At 48.4% G+C, this 15,655-nt stretch overlaps 1 protein-coding gene across 1 annotated transcript in view; it reads right to left on the bottom strand.

Moving 5' to 3' along the window:
• Positions 1-1,125: 1,125 nt before the first annotated feature.
• Positions 1,126-15,655, bottom strand: part of sh2d4bb (SH2 domain containing 4Bb) — a 32,607-nt gene continuing 18,077 nt past the window's right edge. The window contains exons 6-8 of the mRNA XM_064321347.1: positions 15,237-15,364; positions 2,128-2,348; positions 1,126-1,439 (exon numbers count right to left, since the gene is read on the bottom strand). Of these exons, the coding sequence (XP_064177417.1) occupies positions 1,326-1,439; positions 2,128-2,348; positions 15,237-15,364 (463 nt within the window). The 3' untranslated portion in view covers positions 1,126-1,325. The remainder of the gene's footprint in view (positions 1,440-2,127; positions 2,349-15,236; positions 15,365-15,655) is intronic.

The raw sequence follows: 15,655 nt of genomic DNA, 5'->3' as shown, positions 1-15,655 counted from the left end.
TCTCTTAAATGACTGTAAGCTTAGGGTTGTAACTAGGCAGCTGTTTCGTAGGTGACTTAGTTAATGCACCTGTCTTAACTATTGCTTGTATTTTTCCATAGACTGCGTTGTTGCTGTTCTCGTTTGTGTTAGTGTTAATCAGTTTAACCTTCAGGGTCCAAGTTGAACTATGTGGTTGTTCCCTGCACTTGGACTGGTACTTCTCTCTAGGGTTTTCATCATACTTGTTCCTGGTTATGGTTATACACTTTGTTGTACGTCGCTCTGGATAAGAGCATCTGCCAAATGCCTGTAATGTAATGTAATGTAAAGATTCACTATAACTCAAAATTTGGCATAGGTATTAATAATTTTGGGCTTAATTGTATATATATATATATATATGTATATATACACACACACACACATATACTCATATAAATAGATCTATATGCAGCAGATCTGTGTAATGTACATCTTTGTGCAACATATCTGTCTACTGAAGATCTATATCTACATGTTGGTCACCAGTCGGCACCTTGAGCCGACCAGAGGAGGATGGGTTTCCCCCTTGAGCCTGGTTCCTTCCCAGGTTTCTTCCGATCTGCCACAGAGAGTTTTTCCTTGCCACTGTTGCCTTAGGCTTGCTCCTGTGGGGGTTTAGGCCAGGGTTGTCTGTAAAGCGTATTGGGACAACTGCTGTAAAATACGCTATACAAATAAAATTTGATTGATTGATTGACATATGCAGCAGATCTGTACTGTAGATCAATATGCAGCATATCTGTGTAATGTACATCTACGTATGTGCAGCAGATCTGTTTATGGTAGATAAATGCCCATAGCTGATATGTAGACGGCATTGTGCCCAGGTAAATACGACACTGGCAGGATACAGGAAGCCTTTGTTCCCAGCAGGTAATGACCCGCAGAGTGACGCGGGCAGTATTTATTGCGTATCTATGTGCCAGTGCGTCCATGACCCCTCCCCCTCCCCTTTCCAGTGTGCAAATTCTCCCTGCTGAATAGGCTTCAGTCAGTGGAAACACGCTCACTTACAGCACAGGATCACACTGGTAAAGCGGAACATGCCTTTTGTGCCCTTCTTCCCTGCGCTTTCAGGTCAGGAGCAGGGGAATTTATCAGGTCTGACTGTGACTCAAGTGGCTTTTTTTTTGCGAGGACAATGCTGGACCGCTGGTTTATTCATGCGCCCCACGGTAACCGGAGCACATTTTTATGGCCGCTGCCTGGGGTGCGCTCAGAGACAGTGCTGCCGGTGCGGGCAGAGTTAGGATTATGGTGTGTGGAACACCGAGGAAATGTTAGGGTGAGGGTAGGTGGGATTACTGAAGTTTGGAGGTTTGGAGGTCTTGAAATAATCCACCAAAGTCTGAGGAGGAGCTTCTCTCACAGGACTCCTGCAACAGCTCTCTTCCTGATGTAGTGATCACCTCCTCCTAAACACACACACAAGCAAACCTGACCATCTGACAATGCAAAATTGTGACAGTATTGTGTTACAGATTTACAGTAACTTATAAAATGGAAAATACTGGTCTCACATTCATTATTAAAGTTTGCAGTCTGTACATGATACCTGAAATGCTGGAGTACACAAGCTGTCATTTCAGTTGGACAAATGCTCAGTATAAGCATTTAAAAATTATTTATGAATAAATTGGCATTTTCAATCTGTCCAATCTGTGTCCAATCTACAAACATCAGATTCAATCAGGTGTCTAGAAACAGCATTGAACATGTCAAGTTTAATCTTCATTATCCAAAACATAATCAACTACAAATGTCACATTTAGAAAGTATCAAATGATAGCATTAAACATCACATTTGGTGTTGTCTAATGACAGTATTTAGCATATGATATATTTAAACAGTGGTACATTTGCATGTAATGGGAGTTTGAATAGGATCAATCTCTATGCTAAACATTTGAGTGAGAGTCTGTGTTCGTCTTTACCCATGGAAGTCACATGCACATGAATATACACAGCAAATGAGTTTTACACCCATATACACAGTCTGGCCTGATACTAGCTGGATGCATGTATGCTACAAATGGTCTGCTTTTCACTGAGCCAAACCTTTCCACCTAAAAAGGGTCAGATGAGAGTGTGGGCAGGGCCTACCTTGTGGAAATCAATGAGGTCTGCCAGAGTGGCATGCCGGCTCTGGTCGACACCCAGAAAACTGTAATAGTCCCCCGAGGCGTCGATAAGGAAGTGCTTGAAGCCAGCGGCTGTGCGGTAAGACAGGGTGTACCCCCAAATCCGCTCGCTCAACCTGACCAGGAAGCACCCCTCCCCAGCGTTCATCAACAGAGATTCAGATTCCTGACGAGTGATTATGCCTGGAGAGAGAGAGAGAAAGAGCAAGAGAACGGGATGGGGGAACTATAGAATCTGAACCTTCAGTTATGAATAAAAGCTTATTTCCTTCAAATCATCTCATTGCAGATCATACATACGTACACTATGTGCACTATTTTACATAACCTAATTACATTCAAAGACAAAGAAATTGCAGTGAAGTCAAGAGTTCCCAAAAAAGGCAATCAAAAGCCGCGTTTCCACCGCAGGAACTATACCCCGGAACTAGGAACTTTTTGAGGAACTCAGTGCGTTTCCACCGCAGGAACTAGGGTCTAAATTTAGTTCTGGGGGCTTTGTTTTACCCCCCAAAAGGTTCCTGCTCGGGGGGTAGTACTTTCCGAAAGTACAGGAACCTTTTGGGTGGAGCTTGTAGCGCTGAACATTTATGATTGGTCGAGTACTCACAGGATTTTTTTATGTCTATTTCCAGGTGCCTTGTTTGAAAATATGCAGGCGCAAACCAATTTATTTTCATAATAACTTCAAATCAAACTTGTATGTTATGCGGCGCAGTAGCCTACTTTTGGTTATAGCCTGCCAACGTCTTGGAATTATAACGTGTGCTCTTCTGTTCTTGTCTTGCTTTAGTATTCGTTTTATAAAATGCGAAGCATTCGTGCTGGGACAGCATATTACGTACTAAAACATTCAAACGGATTAATTCGGTTGCTGAATATTTTCTTCCGGATTTTCTTAGGCCGTTGTAATTGACTCAAAACGTTTGATATAGTTATGTGAGGTATGCGGTAGTTCTGCGTAATTCACATTGGTGATACAATAAAAGCAAAGTGGAAATCACCTTCCGCACTTTTTGTCAGGGTAAAATAACAGGTTAATTCTAGTAATCGTACCTTTAGATTTTTCTGACTGCCGTAATTTTACTCTGCCATTCTTCAATTCCACAAAAAGACCAGGAAGACTATGGACTAATTTATGGTGCATGGTTCGCATCTGGAGGGCACACTTCGCTGCTCGGCTAGCAGTAACTTCGAAGGAAAACAAACGGTGGCTGTACCACTACTAATTTAAATTTTCACGCAAGTCCGAGTTTTCGTTCTATTCTTGTCATTTTGCGATTAGCCTATATGGAATTGATGATGAGAAAGTAATCAAACAGCAAATAGTTTACAACGTGTGCATGTTTTCTGCTGTTGTTGCCAGTTAGCCTATATTGGAAATGTGAATGCATTCTGTCGCTTCGGATGTCAAGACATGAAAGCGAATGTTCGCATAAAAACATAATGAATGTGTTTGAGAGGATATATAAAACAGTTACAATCTGACTATTGGCCTGTTATATCCTATTTGTTGCATAACGGTCCAAGTTCAACTACCAACGACAGTTTTGCTTGACAGCGGTACAATATGCCCAAACAGCTGCAGAAGAATATTTCAATTCCATATGATTAAATCGATAAAAATCAATAAATACAAAAGTAACCATATATAGTCATTGTTGGTAACCCGTTGTATATAAGAGGAATAAACCCCTCCGGACTGTCCCGGTTATTAGAAAATAATGTAGGCTACTTCGGTGGTAGTATGGGGTTACAGAAGAAATCATATGACAGATGGACCGACGACAACGCCGCTTTTTCATACGTCAGTGGGCTAATTTGCCTAATCTTCGCGGGACTTTAGACCCCTGTGGAAACGCAGACAACCATTGGCTGAAGGAACCTTTTAGTTCCTGGTAAAGTAGTTCCTGGGACTGAAAGTTCCGGGTAATTTTGGTGGAAACGCGGCTAAACTAAAACCAAAAAGTTGGGAAAACACTTAGGTGCTACCTAATCAGCCAGATAAAACACAAGTAATTTACGAGGTCTAATGGCTGTTTTCTGCCCTCCGGTATCCCCTCTTTCTCAACCTCTCTCTCCCTCTTGGGCTGTCTCCTGCTCTATGTGCGATATGTTTAGTTACTCTTTCTCCGCCGTTAACGATAGCTTTACTTGTGATAAGTGTAGGTTAAATGCTAGGCTGACGGAGAAGATTGCTGAATTGGAAACTCACATCCATACCTTACATGAAATTCGAGATAGTGAGAAGTTTACAGAATCCTTCTTGGTTCTGGATGCACCAGCTAGTCTGTCTACAGTTAGCACCCCAACTGAGCCTTTGCAGCAAGGCGGGTGGATTACAGTTCGGGAACGTAGTCGAAAATTTAAGCCACCAGTGCTCCAACGTCCTATTCACGTTTCAAACAGGTCCCCCCCCCCCCCCCCTCAGCAACACACCAGCTGTGAAACCTGTTGAAAAAACTCTGGTAATTGGCGACTCTATTTTAAGAAACATGAATTTAGCAACTCCAGCGACCATAGTACAATGCATTCCTGGGGCTAGAGCGACCGACATCGAGGCTAATTTAAAAGTGCTGGCTAAGGCTAAACGTAAGTTTTGTAAAATTGTTATTCATGTCGGCGCTAACGATATCCGGTTGAAGCAATTGGAAATCACCAAAGATAATTTTAAATCGGTGTGTGAATTGGCGAAACAGATGTCTGGGTCAGTTATTTGCTTTGGCCCCATTCCCTCTCGGCGTGGTGACGAAATCTACAGCAGATTGACATCACTAAATTGCTGGTTGTCTGTTTGGTGCCCTGAAAATGGTGTTGGCTTTATAGACCACTGGAATACTTTCTGGGGGAGGCCTGGTCTTTTGAAAAGAGATGGTATTCACCCCTCGTGGGAGGGTGCCGCTCTTATCTCTAGTAATTTGTCGTATAGTCTTAGAAATTCCATTTCCTGACACACCAGAACCAAGGCCAGGCAGCAGACCTACTGTCTTACACAGATTTCTGCTTGTTCCCAAAAACTGCTGCCCAGGTTACATGCTATTGAGATAGTGTCTGTCCCTCGACCAAAATTAAGCCTTGCTAAAAAGCACACTCGGGGTGTTTGTATGGCTAATCTGCAAAAAATCAGACCTTGTTATTCTACTAATAATGCAGCTGACCAAACTCAGCTAAAAACTCAGCTAAAAATTGGATTAATTAATATCAGATCACTAGCCCCTAAGGCAACTCTTATGAATATATTGCCTTAAATGAATCCACCCCTCCTGGCTACAGCTATACTCACATGCCCCGTCTGACAGGTCATGGCGGTGGTGTTGCTGCTGTATGTAATTCTAATCTTTTTGCTACTTTGAAATCTGGCTTCAAATGTAACTTTTTTGAAGTGCTTGTTCTCAGTTTTGCACATCCGGACAAAAAAGCAGTCAGTTTCATCCTTGCGATTGTATACAGGCCACCAGGGCCATACAGTGACTTTTTACTAGAGTTTTCTGATTTCTTTTCCAGCCTGGTTGCTAATTCAGATAAAGAAGTAATTGTAGGGGACTTCAATATTCACATGGATAGTGAAGGCGATCCTCTCAGATCAGCATTCTTGTCTATCATTGAATCTGTTGGCTTCGATCAACATATACATCAGTCCACACATTCTCATAACCATACTCTTGATCTGGTCTTAACTAATGATACAGAAATTGCAAATATAGCAGTTAAGCCTGTGGTGTGGGGATGGCTGGTTTAAGCAGCCACACCTGCCCTGGGTCAAGCTAATTAGACCTGGCCAATTGGGTAATTGGTTAAGAATTGGATAATTGGCCAGGCTAATTGGGCCCAGGAACAGGAGTGGCTGCACCTGTGCGTAGTGAGGTAATCGGTGCGCACAGGTTAAATCTGCCATCCCCACCCACACAAAGGGAGCCTCTCTGTCATGACAGTGTTTTACATCTGCTCCTTGGCAGTAACATCTTGCCAAACCCTTGTAAATAAATCTGGACTGTTGGAACATCATCTCCCTGTGTCTCTGTGCTGGAGGGCCCCTAGGAAAGCCACTTCGGTGGCCTGTGGCAGGCGTGTTTGCCACAATGCCTAATAACCCTGTCATGGTTCTGTGGTTTGTCAGCTGTGGCGCCCCGATCCCTGATCGGTGCTCCCCACGAGACCACCAAGACGGCCGAGCCCATCGACACCGGCGGCTGCTGGGAAAAGTCGTGAGTGGGCGCTACTTACCAAACCACAGCCTGGAGACGTTCAGGACCCTGGACAGCACCAGACAGAACACCTAAGGTGACACCAGGCAGCACCATGGACAGGGCTGCAGCAGAGGGAAGGTAAGGGGAATTTTCCACTCTGCTGCACACCTGCAGCTGCTTGATAGATTGGCTGCCGGCGCCCACCTGAAGCTGCTTGCGCTGACGAGCAGGCAGGCTTTTATAGACCAGCACAACCACAGGAAGGGAGAGCTGCTGGGGATTTCATCGGAGCTACACCAGGCGCCTTTCTGCACCTGGATCAGAGACCGTAAGCGGCCGTGGGCCACTCTCTCCTCGCGGAGAGGAATAGGTGTGACAACTTGCGAATTGTTTGGTGTAAAGAGCAACCGTGAGTCCAGGGGACCGTGTGACCGGGGGCGACGACAGGGACCGAGTCAGCTGGAGCTGGGAGACCTTCACCCCTACACCCCCTCTCAGACGGGAGGAGCACCAGTCTGCACCTGGAGGAAGGAGCCGGACCCGGACCGGACTGACTAAGCCCCGCCCCCCTAACCGATGTGCTTCTTGTTTCTCTCCAGAAGGGAACCTTGTGAATACCTGGAGTGGATCACCGATACCCCGACCGGGAAGACATTTTAGTTGTTTTTGGCTCCCCCTACCTTTACCCCCACTCGTTATCACCATTAAAGAACTTTTTGTTAATCACTACCTCAGTCTCCCTGCTCTGGTTCTTCTGGTCTTCCGTCACTCAACCCCGCGTTGGCTGAGAGAGTTCACAATTGGTGGAGAATGCGGGCACTCTAAATCCACGCTACGGGTTGACGGAACCAGGTAGAAACCAGTTCAAAAAAAAAAAAATGGAGGAGGCTTTAAAGGCTGTGCTGCAGACCCAGAAGACCCTGGAGGCAGCCATGGTGGCCCTGGTCACCCGCACGTCAGAGAACAAACTGAAGCCGCGGGATGTATTGACAAAAATGACTCCCGAGGATGACGTAGAAGCATACCTCGAACTATTTGAACGTACCGCCCACCGAGAAGGCTGGGCCCGGGGAGACTGGGGGGCCATCTTGGCACCATTTTTGATCGGGGAGGCCCAGAAAGCCTGCCGGGACCTGACCGATGCCGAGGCCGCGAACTACAGCAACCTTAAAGCAGCCATTCTGGCTCAGTATGGGTATAGCTTGCCAGCCAAAGCCCAGCGCTTCCACCAGTGGGCTTACAGCCCCAGCCAACCAGCGAGAGCCCAAGTGGCTGCCCTGAGCCGCATCACCCGGAGCTGGCTCTTGGAAGGAGATGGTCCCGCCCTATTGGATCGAGTGGTGCTGGACCGGTGCATCCGGGCACTGCCCCCTGACGCGAAGAGGTATGTTGCCCAACAGGGCCCCCAAACGCTAGAACTGTTAATTGCTCTGGTGGAAAATCACCAGGTCACGCAGGAGATGCTGCGGACCAGCCGACCCGACCCAGGAAGAGGGACGACCGGGGGATCCAGGGTGGAGAAAAGCCCGGCCCGGAGAATGGCTGAACCCCTGGAGCCGCGACAGCTCGGACACCCTACAGCGCCCCCTAGGGGACCCACGGAAAGACGCAGGTGCTATACCTGTGGAGGGGAAGGTCACCTTGCCCGGGCTTGCCCCGACCGGGATGAGCCCATGCCCACCGCAGATAACCGGCCTGGGCGGGCCTCTCTGGGGAAGACCAGGCCGGACCGACGGATGCTGTGGTAGAGGGGAGGCAGCCAACCGCCAGTACTAAGGAGACCACCGCCACCGCATCAGAGGCCGTAGCCGAGAACCCCGTCGGCCTGGAGGAGGTGGGCTCAGAAGAGACCTTTACCGAGTTCGCCCCACAGCCGGGGAGCCAGACCGGGGAACAGGGCCGCTTTGGAACAGCGCAGCTGCAGGATCCCAACTTGACGCAGGCCTGGAGGGACGTCCAGGAGATTGATGGGAAGCCACGACCAGGGGTGAGTGAAACAACCACCCCCTATTTTGTGATTGAGCAGGGGTTATTATATAGGGTGTCCCGGGTCAAGGAAGAGAGAGTCAACCAGCTGTTAGTCCCCAAGACTTACATTTCAAAGGTCCTGTACCTCGCCCACACCCACCTCCTGGGGGCCCACTTGGGAGCTGAGAAGACGTATGAGCGCATCATCGAACGGTTCTACTGGCCTGGGGTGAAGAGGGCCGTCGAGGAGTACTGTCGCCACTGCGCTGACTGCCAGCTCCATAGCCCCAAGGTAAAGTATAAAAACCCCCTGATCCCTCTGCCCATCATAGAGGTCCCCTTCCACCGCATCGCCATGGACATCGTGGGCCCCCTTCCAAGGTCCAGCCGAGGGCACAAATACATCCTGGTCATCCTGGACTACGCTACCCGGTTCCCGGAAGCCATCCCGTTGCGGACTGCCACTGGGAAAGCGGTAGCTCGGGAACTGTTCCTGCTGTTCAGCCGGGTGGGTATTGCGTCGGAGATACTCACGGACCAGGGGTCCTGCTTTATGTCCACCGTGTTAAAGGCGATGTGCGGCCTGCTGAAGGTGAAGCAGGTGAGGACGTCCGTCTATCACCCACAGACCGACGGGCTGGTTGAGCGGTTTAACCACACCTTGAAACAAATGATGAGGAAAATGATTGAAACGGATGGTAAAGACTGGGACCAGCTGTTACCCTACCTTATGTTTGCCATTCGGGAAGTACCTCAGGCATCTACCGGGTTTTCACCCTTCGAGCTGCTGTATGGGCGGCGACCCCGAGGGCTGTTGGACCTGGCTAAGGAAACATGGGAGCGCCAACCTTCGCGACATAGCACGGTCATCGAGCACGTGGAGCAGATGCACCTACGGATGTCCCGGATCTGGCCCATGGTCCGGGAGAACATGCAGCAGGCACAGCAAGCCCAGGCCCGGGTCTACAATCGCGGAGCACAGGTGAGAGAATTTCAGCCGGGTGATAAAGTGATGGTCTTGGTCCCAACCCATGAGTGTAAATTTCTGGCTAAATGGCACGGGCCCTACGAGGTGGTTGCGAAAACCGGGCCTGTCAACTACAAAGTCAGCCAACCGGGACGCCGCCGCCACACCCAGATCTACCACATAAATTTGTTAAAACGTTGGTATGAAGCTGAACCCCCGCAGGCACAGGCCCTCTCTGCTCACGTCTCCCCACAGGACCCCCCTGAGGTGACGCTGGGGAAGCAGCTGACGGGCCACCAGATCCAAGATCTACGAGAACTCCTGGACCGAAATCGGGATGTCTTCTCAAAGCTCCCCGGCCGAACCTCCATCATCGCCCACCACATCGCCACAGAACCCGGGAAGAAGGTTAGGCTGAGGCCGTACCGGATCCCCGAAGCCCAGCGGGATACCATCCGGGAAGAGGTCAGGCGGATGTTGGAGATGGGGGTCATCGAAGAGTCCCGCAGTTCGTGGAGCAGCCCCATAGTCATCGTACCCAAACCCGACGGTAGCCTGAGGTTTTGTAATGACTTCAGGAAGCTAAACGAAATCTCACGGTTTGATGCTTACCCCATGCCCAGGGTGGATGAGCTGATCGAGAGGCTGGGACCGGCTCGGTTCCTCAGCACGTTGGACCTCACCCGCGGGTACTGGCAGGTCCCCCTTACCCCCCAGGCTAAGGAGAAGACTGCCTTCGTGACGCCGGATGGCCTCTTCCAGTACCGGGTCCTACCGTTTGGGGTCCACGGAGCCCCGGCTACCTTCCAGCGGCTCATGGATCAGGTCCTCCGACCTCATCAGGAGTATGCGGCGGCGTACCTGGACGACATCGTGGTCCACAGTGCCGATTGGGAAACCCACTTGAGCAGGCTAGAGGCGGTGCTGGGGGCCCTCCGGGAGGCAGGCCTGACGGCCAACGCAACCAAGTGCCGTTTGGGATGGGAGGAGGCGGATTACCTAGGCTACACCATTGGAAGAGGGTGCGTGAAACCCCAATCCACCAAGGTGGAAGCCATCGCAACGTGGCCCAAGCCCCAGACGCAGAAGCAGGTGAGAACCTTCCTGGGCCTAGTGGGGTATTACCGTCAGTTTATTCCCAATTTTGCCGCCATAGCAGCCCCCCTGCATGACCTGACCTCCAAGAGTCGAAGCAACCGAGTCAGCTGGCCGGAAGAAGCTGATGCCGCCTTTGAAACCCTGAGACAAGCCCTCTGCAGTGAACCGGTTCTGGTGACTCCGGCCTTCGATCAGACATTCGTGCTCCAAACGGACGCTTCCCTGGTGGGGATAGGAGCCGTGCTCTCACAGATCCGGGAGGGGGCCGAGCATCCGGTAACGTACATCAGCCGTAAACTCTTAACTCATGAGCGTAACTATGCCACAGTAGAAAAAGAGTGTTTAGCTGTCAAATGGGTGATGGACAAGCTGCGATACTACTTACTGGGTAGGGAGTTTGTACTAGTCACTGACCATGCCCCACTCAAATGGATGTCAGTGAATAAAGATAGTAATGCCCGGGTTACTAGGTGGTTTCTGGGGCTACAGTCTTTTCGCTTCAGGGTGGAACATCGAGCTGGGAAGCTCCACGGGAATGCTGACGCCCTGTCCAGACAGGAGGAATGTCTTTGGTCAGGCGCTCCAGGTAATGACATGGAGCTGAGGGAAGGGGTATGTGGCGCCCCGATCCCTGATCGGTGCTCCCCACGAGACCACCAAGACGGCCAAGCCCATCGACACCGGCGGCTGCTGGGAAAAGTCGTGAGTGGGCGCTACTTACCAAACCACAGCCTGGAGACGTTCAGGACCCTGGACAGCACCAGACAGAACACCTAAGGTGACACCAGGCAGCACCATGGACAGGGCTGCAGCAGAGGGAAGGTAAGGGGAATTTTCCACTCTGCTGCACACCTGCAGCTGCTTGATAGATTGGCTGCCGGCGCCCACCTGAAGCTGCTTGCGCTGACGAGCAGGCAGGCTTTTATAGACCAGCACAACCACAGGAAGGGAGAGCTGCTGGGGATTTCATCGGAGCTACACCAGGCGCCTTTCTGCACCTGGATCAGAGACCGTAAGCGGCCGTGGGCCACTCTCTCCTCGCGGAGAGGAATAGGTGTGACAACTTGCGAATTGTTTGGTGTAAAGAGCAACCGTGAGTCCAGGGGACTGTGTGACCGGGGGCGACGACAGGGACCGAGTCAGCTGGAGCTGGGAGACCTTCACCCCTACACCCCCTCTCAGACGGGAGGAGCACCAGTCGGCACCTGGAGGAAGGAGCCGGACCCGGACCGGACTGACTAAGCCCCGCCCCCCTAACCTGGAGTGGAGCACCGATACCCCGACCGGGAAGACATTTTAGTTGTTTTTGGCTCCCCCTACCTTTACCCCCACTCGTTATCACCATTAAAGAACTTTTTGTTAATCACTACCTCAGTCTCCCTGCTCTGGTTCTTCTGGTCTTCCGTCACTCAACCCCGCGTTGGCTGAGAGAGTTCACACAGTGTGTCCCTTTTTGGGCCGCCAGATGGCGACACTTCAGTTTTTAGTTCTGTTCAGTTACCCTGTTTAATTGTATTATTGTTTTCAATTATTCTATTATTGTTTTTGGGTTGTCTCGTTTTCCCTTCCCTCTCTGTGGCCTGATTGTTCATTGTGCCCTCCTGTGTCTCGTCAGCGTCGTGTCTATTTAAGTTCCCTTCTTCCCTGACTCAGGTGCTGGATCCTTTTGTGTGTGCTTTTCCGTTTTTGCTTCGGTGTGTGTCCCCATGTGTACTTCTGACTCTGTTTTGTTACGAGTGTGTTTCTACCCTGCCCGTGTTCTGGTTTGGCATTGTTTTGGTTTTTCTGGGCTTTCTTTGTTTTTTGCGTTTTACGAACTCTGCTTGGACTTTTTGAAACTTGCCCTGCGTGGCTTTGTTTTTTTGATCTGCTTGGTTTTTGGTTCTTATTAAAAGTTACTTTCTCGGTTTGGATTACCCTTTTGGATTTTGAGTATTTTTTTGACTCTGCGTTTGGGTCCATTCCCTCACTGCCCGTGACAAACCCTGTGCTATCTGTCCATTATTTAATTACTTTCCAACTTTCACAAGTCTGTCATGTGTCACCAGATCCTTCATTCTACCTGGTCGTAAGCTTTTCTCCAGGACTGCAAATGCTTTTATTAATGAGCTCCCAGGCTCATTTGTGCACTGTGGGGATTTTCTTGGCTCATGCCCAAACGCATACAAAAATGCAAGCATTAGCTCGATTGATCAGCTGACAGACAACATAAATTACGTACTTTCCAGAACCCTGGATACTTTCGCACCTCTTAAGAAGAGGAAAGTCCGCTATAAGAAATTAGCACCCTGGTACAATACATGACCATACTTGTGCTCTCGAACAAGCTTCACGCCAACTTGAGCACAAATGGCATTCTACTAAATTGCAGGTATTCCTCCAGGACTGGAAAGACAGTCTACTAACTTACAAACATGCCCTCTCCACAGCACGTTCCTAATACTTCTGTACTTTAATAGATGAACATAGAATATGGTAATAATGGTAGTGGGGCCAAAGTCCCTGAGATGCAAACAATCTGACTATATGCTTAACATTGATGGAATCTCTATTACTTCAAGTGCTGTAATCAAAGATCTTGGTGTTACCTTTGATCCAGATCTTGCATTTTATATACATATTAAAAACATCTCTAGGGTTGCTTTTTATCACTTGAGAAATATCTAAAAAATTCGGAAAATATTGTCCTAGTATTGTGCTAGTTCATGCTTTTGTTACTTCAAGATTAGATTACTGCAATGCTCTTTTGTCTGGAAGTGCAAATTCCTCTCTGAAAGGGCTCCAGCTAATTCAAAATGCAGCAGCTCGTATTCTCACTAGAACAAGGAGATTCGAGCACATCAGCCCAGTGTTAGCATCGCTTCACTGGTTGCCAGTTAAATTCTGAATAGACTATAAGATACTACTTCTTACCTTTAAAGCCTTACATGGGCTTGCCCCTTTGTACTTAAATGATTTACTTCTTCCTTATAGAGGGTATGCACATGACGTCACAGTAAGTGGAAGTCGCTGCGGTTACACTCACTGAGTGGCCAAAAGACTACTGAGTGGCAGCGTTAGCGTTCAGCTTGAATGCTGCGAAAACACAAAAAACACATCTAAAATGGGAAAGAGTTGTTGTGCTATTGACTGTACAAATAGATTCAACAAGAAATCGGAGCTATCTTTTTACAGACTGCCAAAAGCTAAAGAAAAGAGAAGCAAATGGATCACTGCAATTTGCAGAAACAACTGGAATCCAGGCACCGAAACGTGGATTTGCAGTTGTCATTTTGTGTAAGGTATGTTGGATTTTTTTGGAGTGGGTGGCGGGCATAGCTATAGAGTCTCTGGTGGACTGAGCGGTTAGTGCTGTCACTGGATCATCATCCGGTAGTGCTGTGTTAAGCTGAACCGGTCATGGTCTGGCAAGCCTGCCCTCATGGCTGCGTTGGCCCTTGCCTGTTTCCCTTAGCTATTCTGCCATAGCCTTATTCTGCCGGGGTTTTCCTTATTGCACGCAGGTACCTCTGTCTCTCCTGCTCTGCTTGCTAATTGACCTTTTGAACCCCCTAACAATGTTTTTTTTCTCGTTTTCCTCGGCTCTGAGCACCTGTCCGGAGCTCTAGCCCAAGTTTGCTGAGCACCCCCCGGAGCTCCAGCCCTAGACCAGCTAGACCAGCTGAGCACCCCCGCCTCCTGCCACTGTTGACTTTCCATAACAAAACGGTGCCTGCCCACAGCAGATGGGTTCCCCCTCTGAGTCTGGTTCTGCTCAAGGTTTCTTCCTGCTATCAGTCAGGGAGTATTTCCTTGCCACTGTTGCCCTAGGCTTACTCTTTGGGGGCTCTGTTCTCTGTAAAGCTGCTTTGTAACAAAGCTCCTTTGTTAAAAGCGCTATACAAATAAATATTTAATTGAATTAGGTGCTGAAAAAATATAGATTTATCGGGCAGCTCATAACATGCAAAAAGCTAATAAGCTGTGGTGCAAAGGAGGCTATCTGCACTGATGTGCTGACTATCTGGTGGTGACCCTTTTCGAACCAAACCTCTCTTCCTCAGGCAACATCTTACAGAAGTACATTCAAAAGTAAATTGCAGAGTTCAACAATTTTGCTTGCACGCTTACTTGCGTGCCCTGTTGACCAGGGCAAAAAAAAACAGGTGTCAAATGAGTAAAACTGATTGGCAAATTATAGTATAAAATAATTCAGGACTACTTCACAATTCATTTGGTGGAAAATTAACACAGAAGCAGAGGTGCATCAGAAAAAAACTGATTTGGCAGAGGTCCCATTTGTTACTACACTGGAGACCATTAACCAACCATAGAATTGGAATTCTAGTACAGTACACTTTTGATCAATGAAAGTGTAGTGTCTTCAACATAGTAACATACATTGCGACAACCAACTGGAGACATACTGCGGTGCTTCAATTAGTTCATAATGTTTTTAGGATGAGGCTAAACTAAGAAAGCTTAGTAAACTGGCACATACCATAGTGAAAGTCAGTGCTTTTAATTTCATATCTTTTTCATGTATCACAGAAATAAGACTTTGCATCTGAAACCATACTGACTGATATCTATAAAGAAATTACCACTGAGGGCCTGAATAGGTGTGCGTGCGTGTGCGTGTGTGTGTGTGTGTGTGTGTGTGTGTGTTTTCTAGGACAAAGTGTGCCTCAGGTTTCACCAGGGAATCTGGCTGAATGCCATTATTCACCTTTCTTCAGGTGCACTTCATTGGGAACCACATACTGTGACCAAATATGCTGGGAGCAGCCAGTGAATTATTTAGAGGTGCCTACACAGCAATCATTTTCTTTTGCAGATGGTGTATTTGGGGTGTTACACTTAAGTACCCACCATGGAACCACGGGGCAATGTTGTTGCTGTTTCTCTCATACCCAGCTCTTTTGGGCCTCTGCTCATCTCTGAACCAATGCAGGATGGAGTCCCGAGAGCAGGGGCGGGGTGGCCACACCCACGTGGAACTGGGGGGGGCAGGGGCACACATTCATAATCAGAGCTGTATCACTCATCCACCAAATATTTCATGCAATGATTGCAAATGAGCCTTCTGCAGTTCTTTTTTGGTGATATTGCACTTTAGTATTCATGAGATTAATACTGATGTCTACTTATGTAGATGTGGAATGTAATGTAAGAGCAATTTGGGCTTTTTCCTCGCTCAAAATAGGGTTTAGGTGGTGACTTGGTGTGACACTGACTGCAGTCAGTCCAGCTTTACTGCCACAGTGGACTCAACACATTGTCTCCCTATT

This window comes from Anguilla rostrata, chromosome 2, assembly GCF_018555375.3.
Source record: "Anguilla rostrata isolate EN2019 chromosome 2, ASM1855537v3, whole genome shotgun sequence".
Lineage (NCBI taxonomy): Eukaryota > Metazoa > Chordata > Actinopteri > Anguilliformes > Anguillidae > Anguilla > Anguilla rostrata.
Note: the sequence above shows the minus strand (reverse complement) of the source record. Positions and strands in the feature narration are given on the sequence as shown.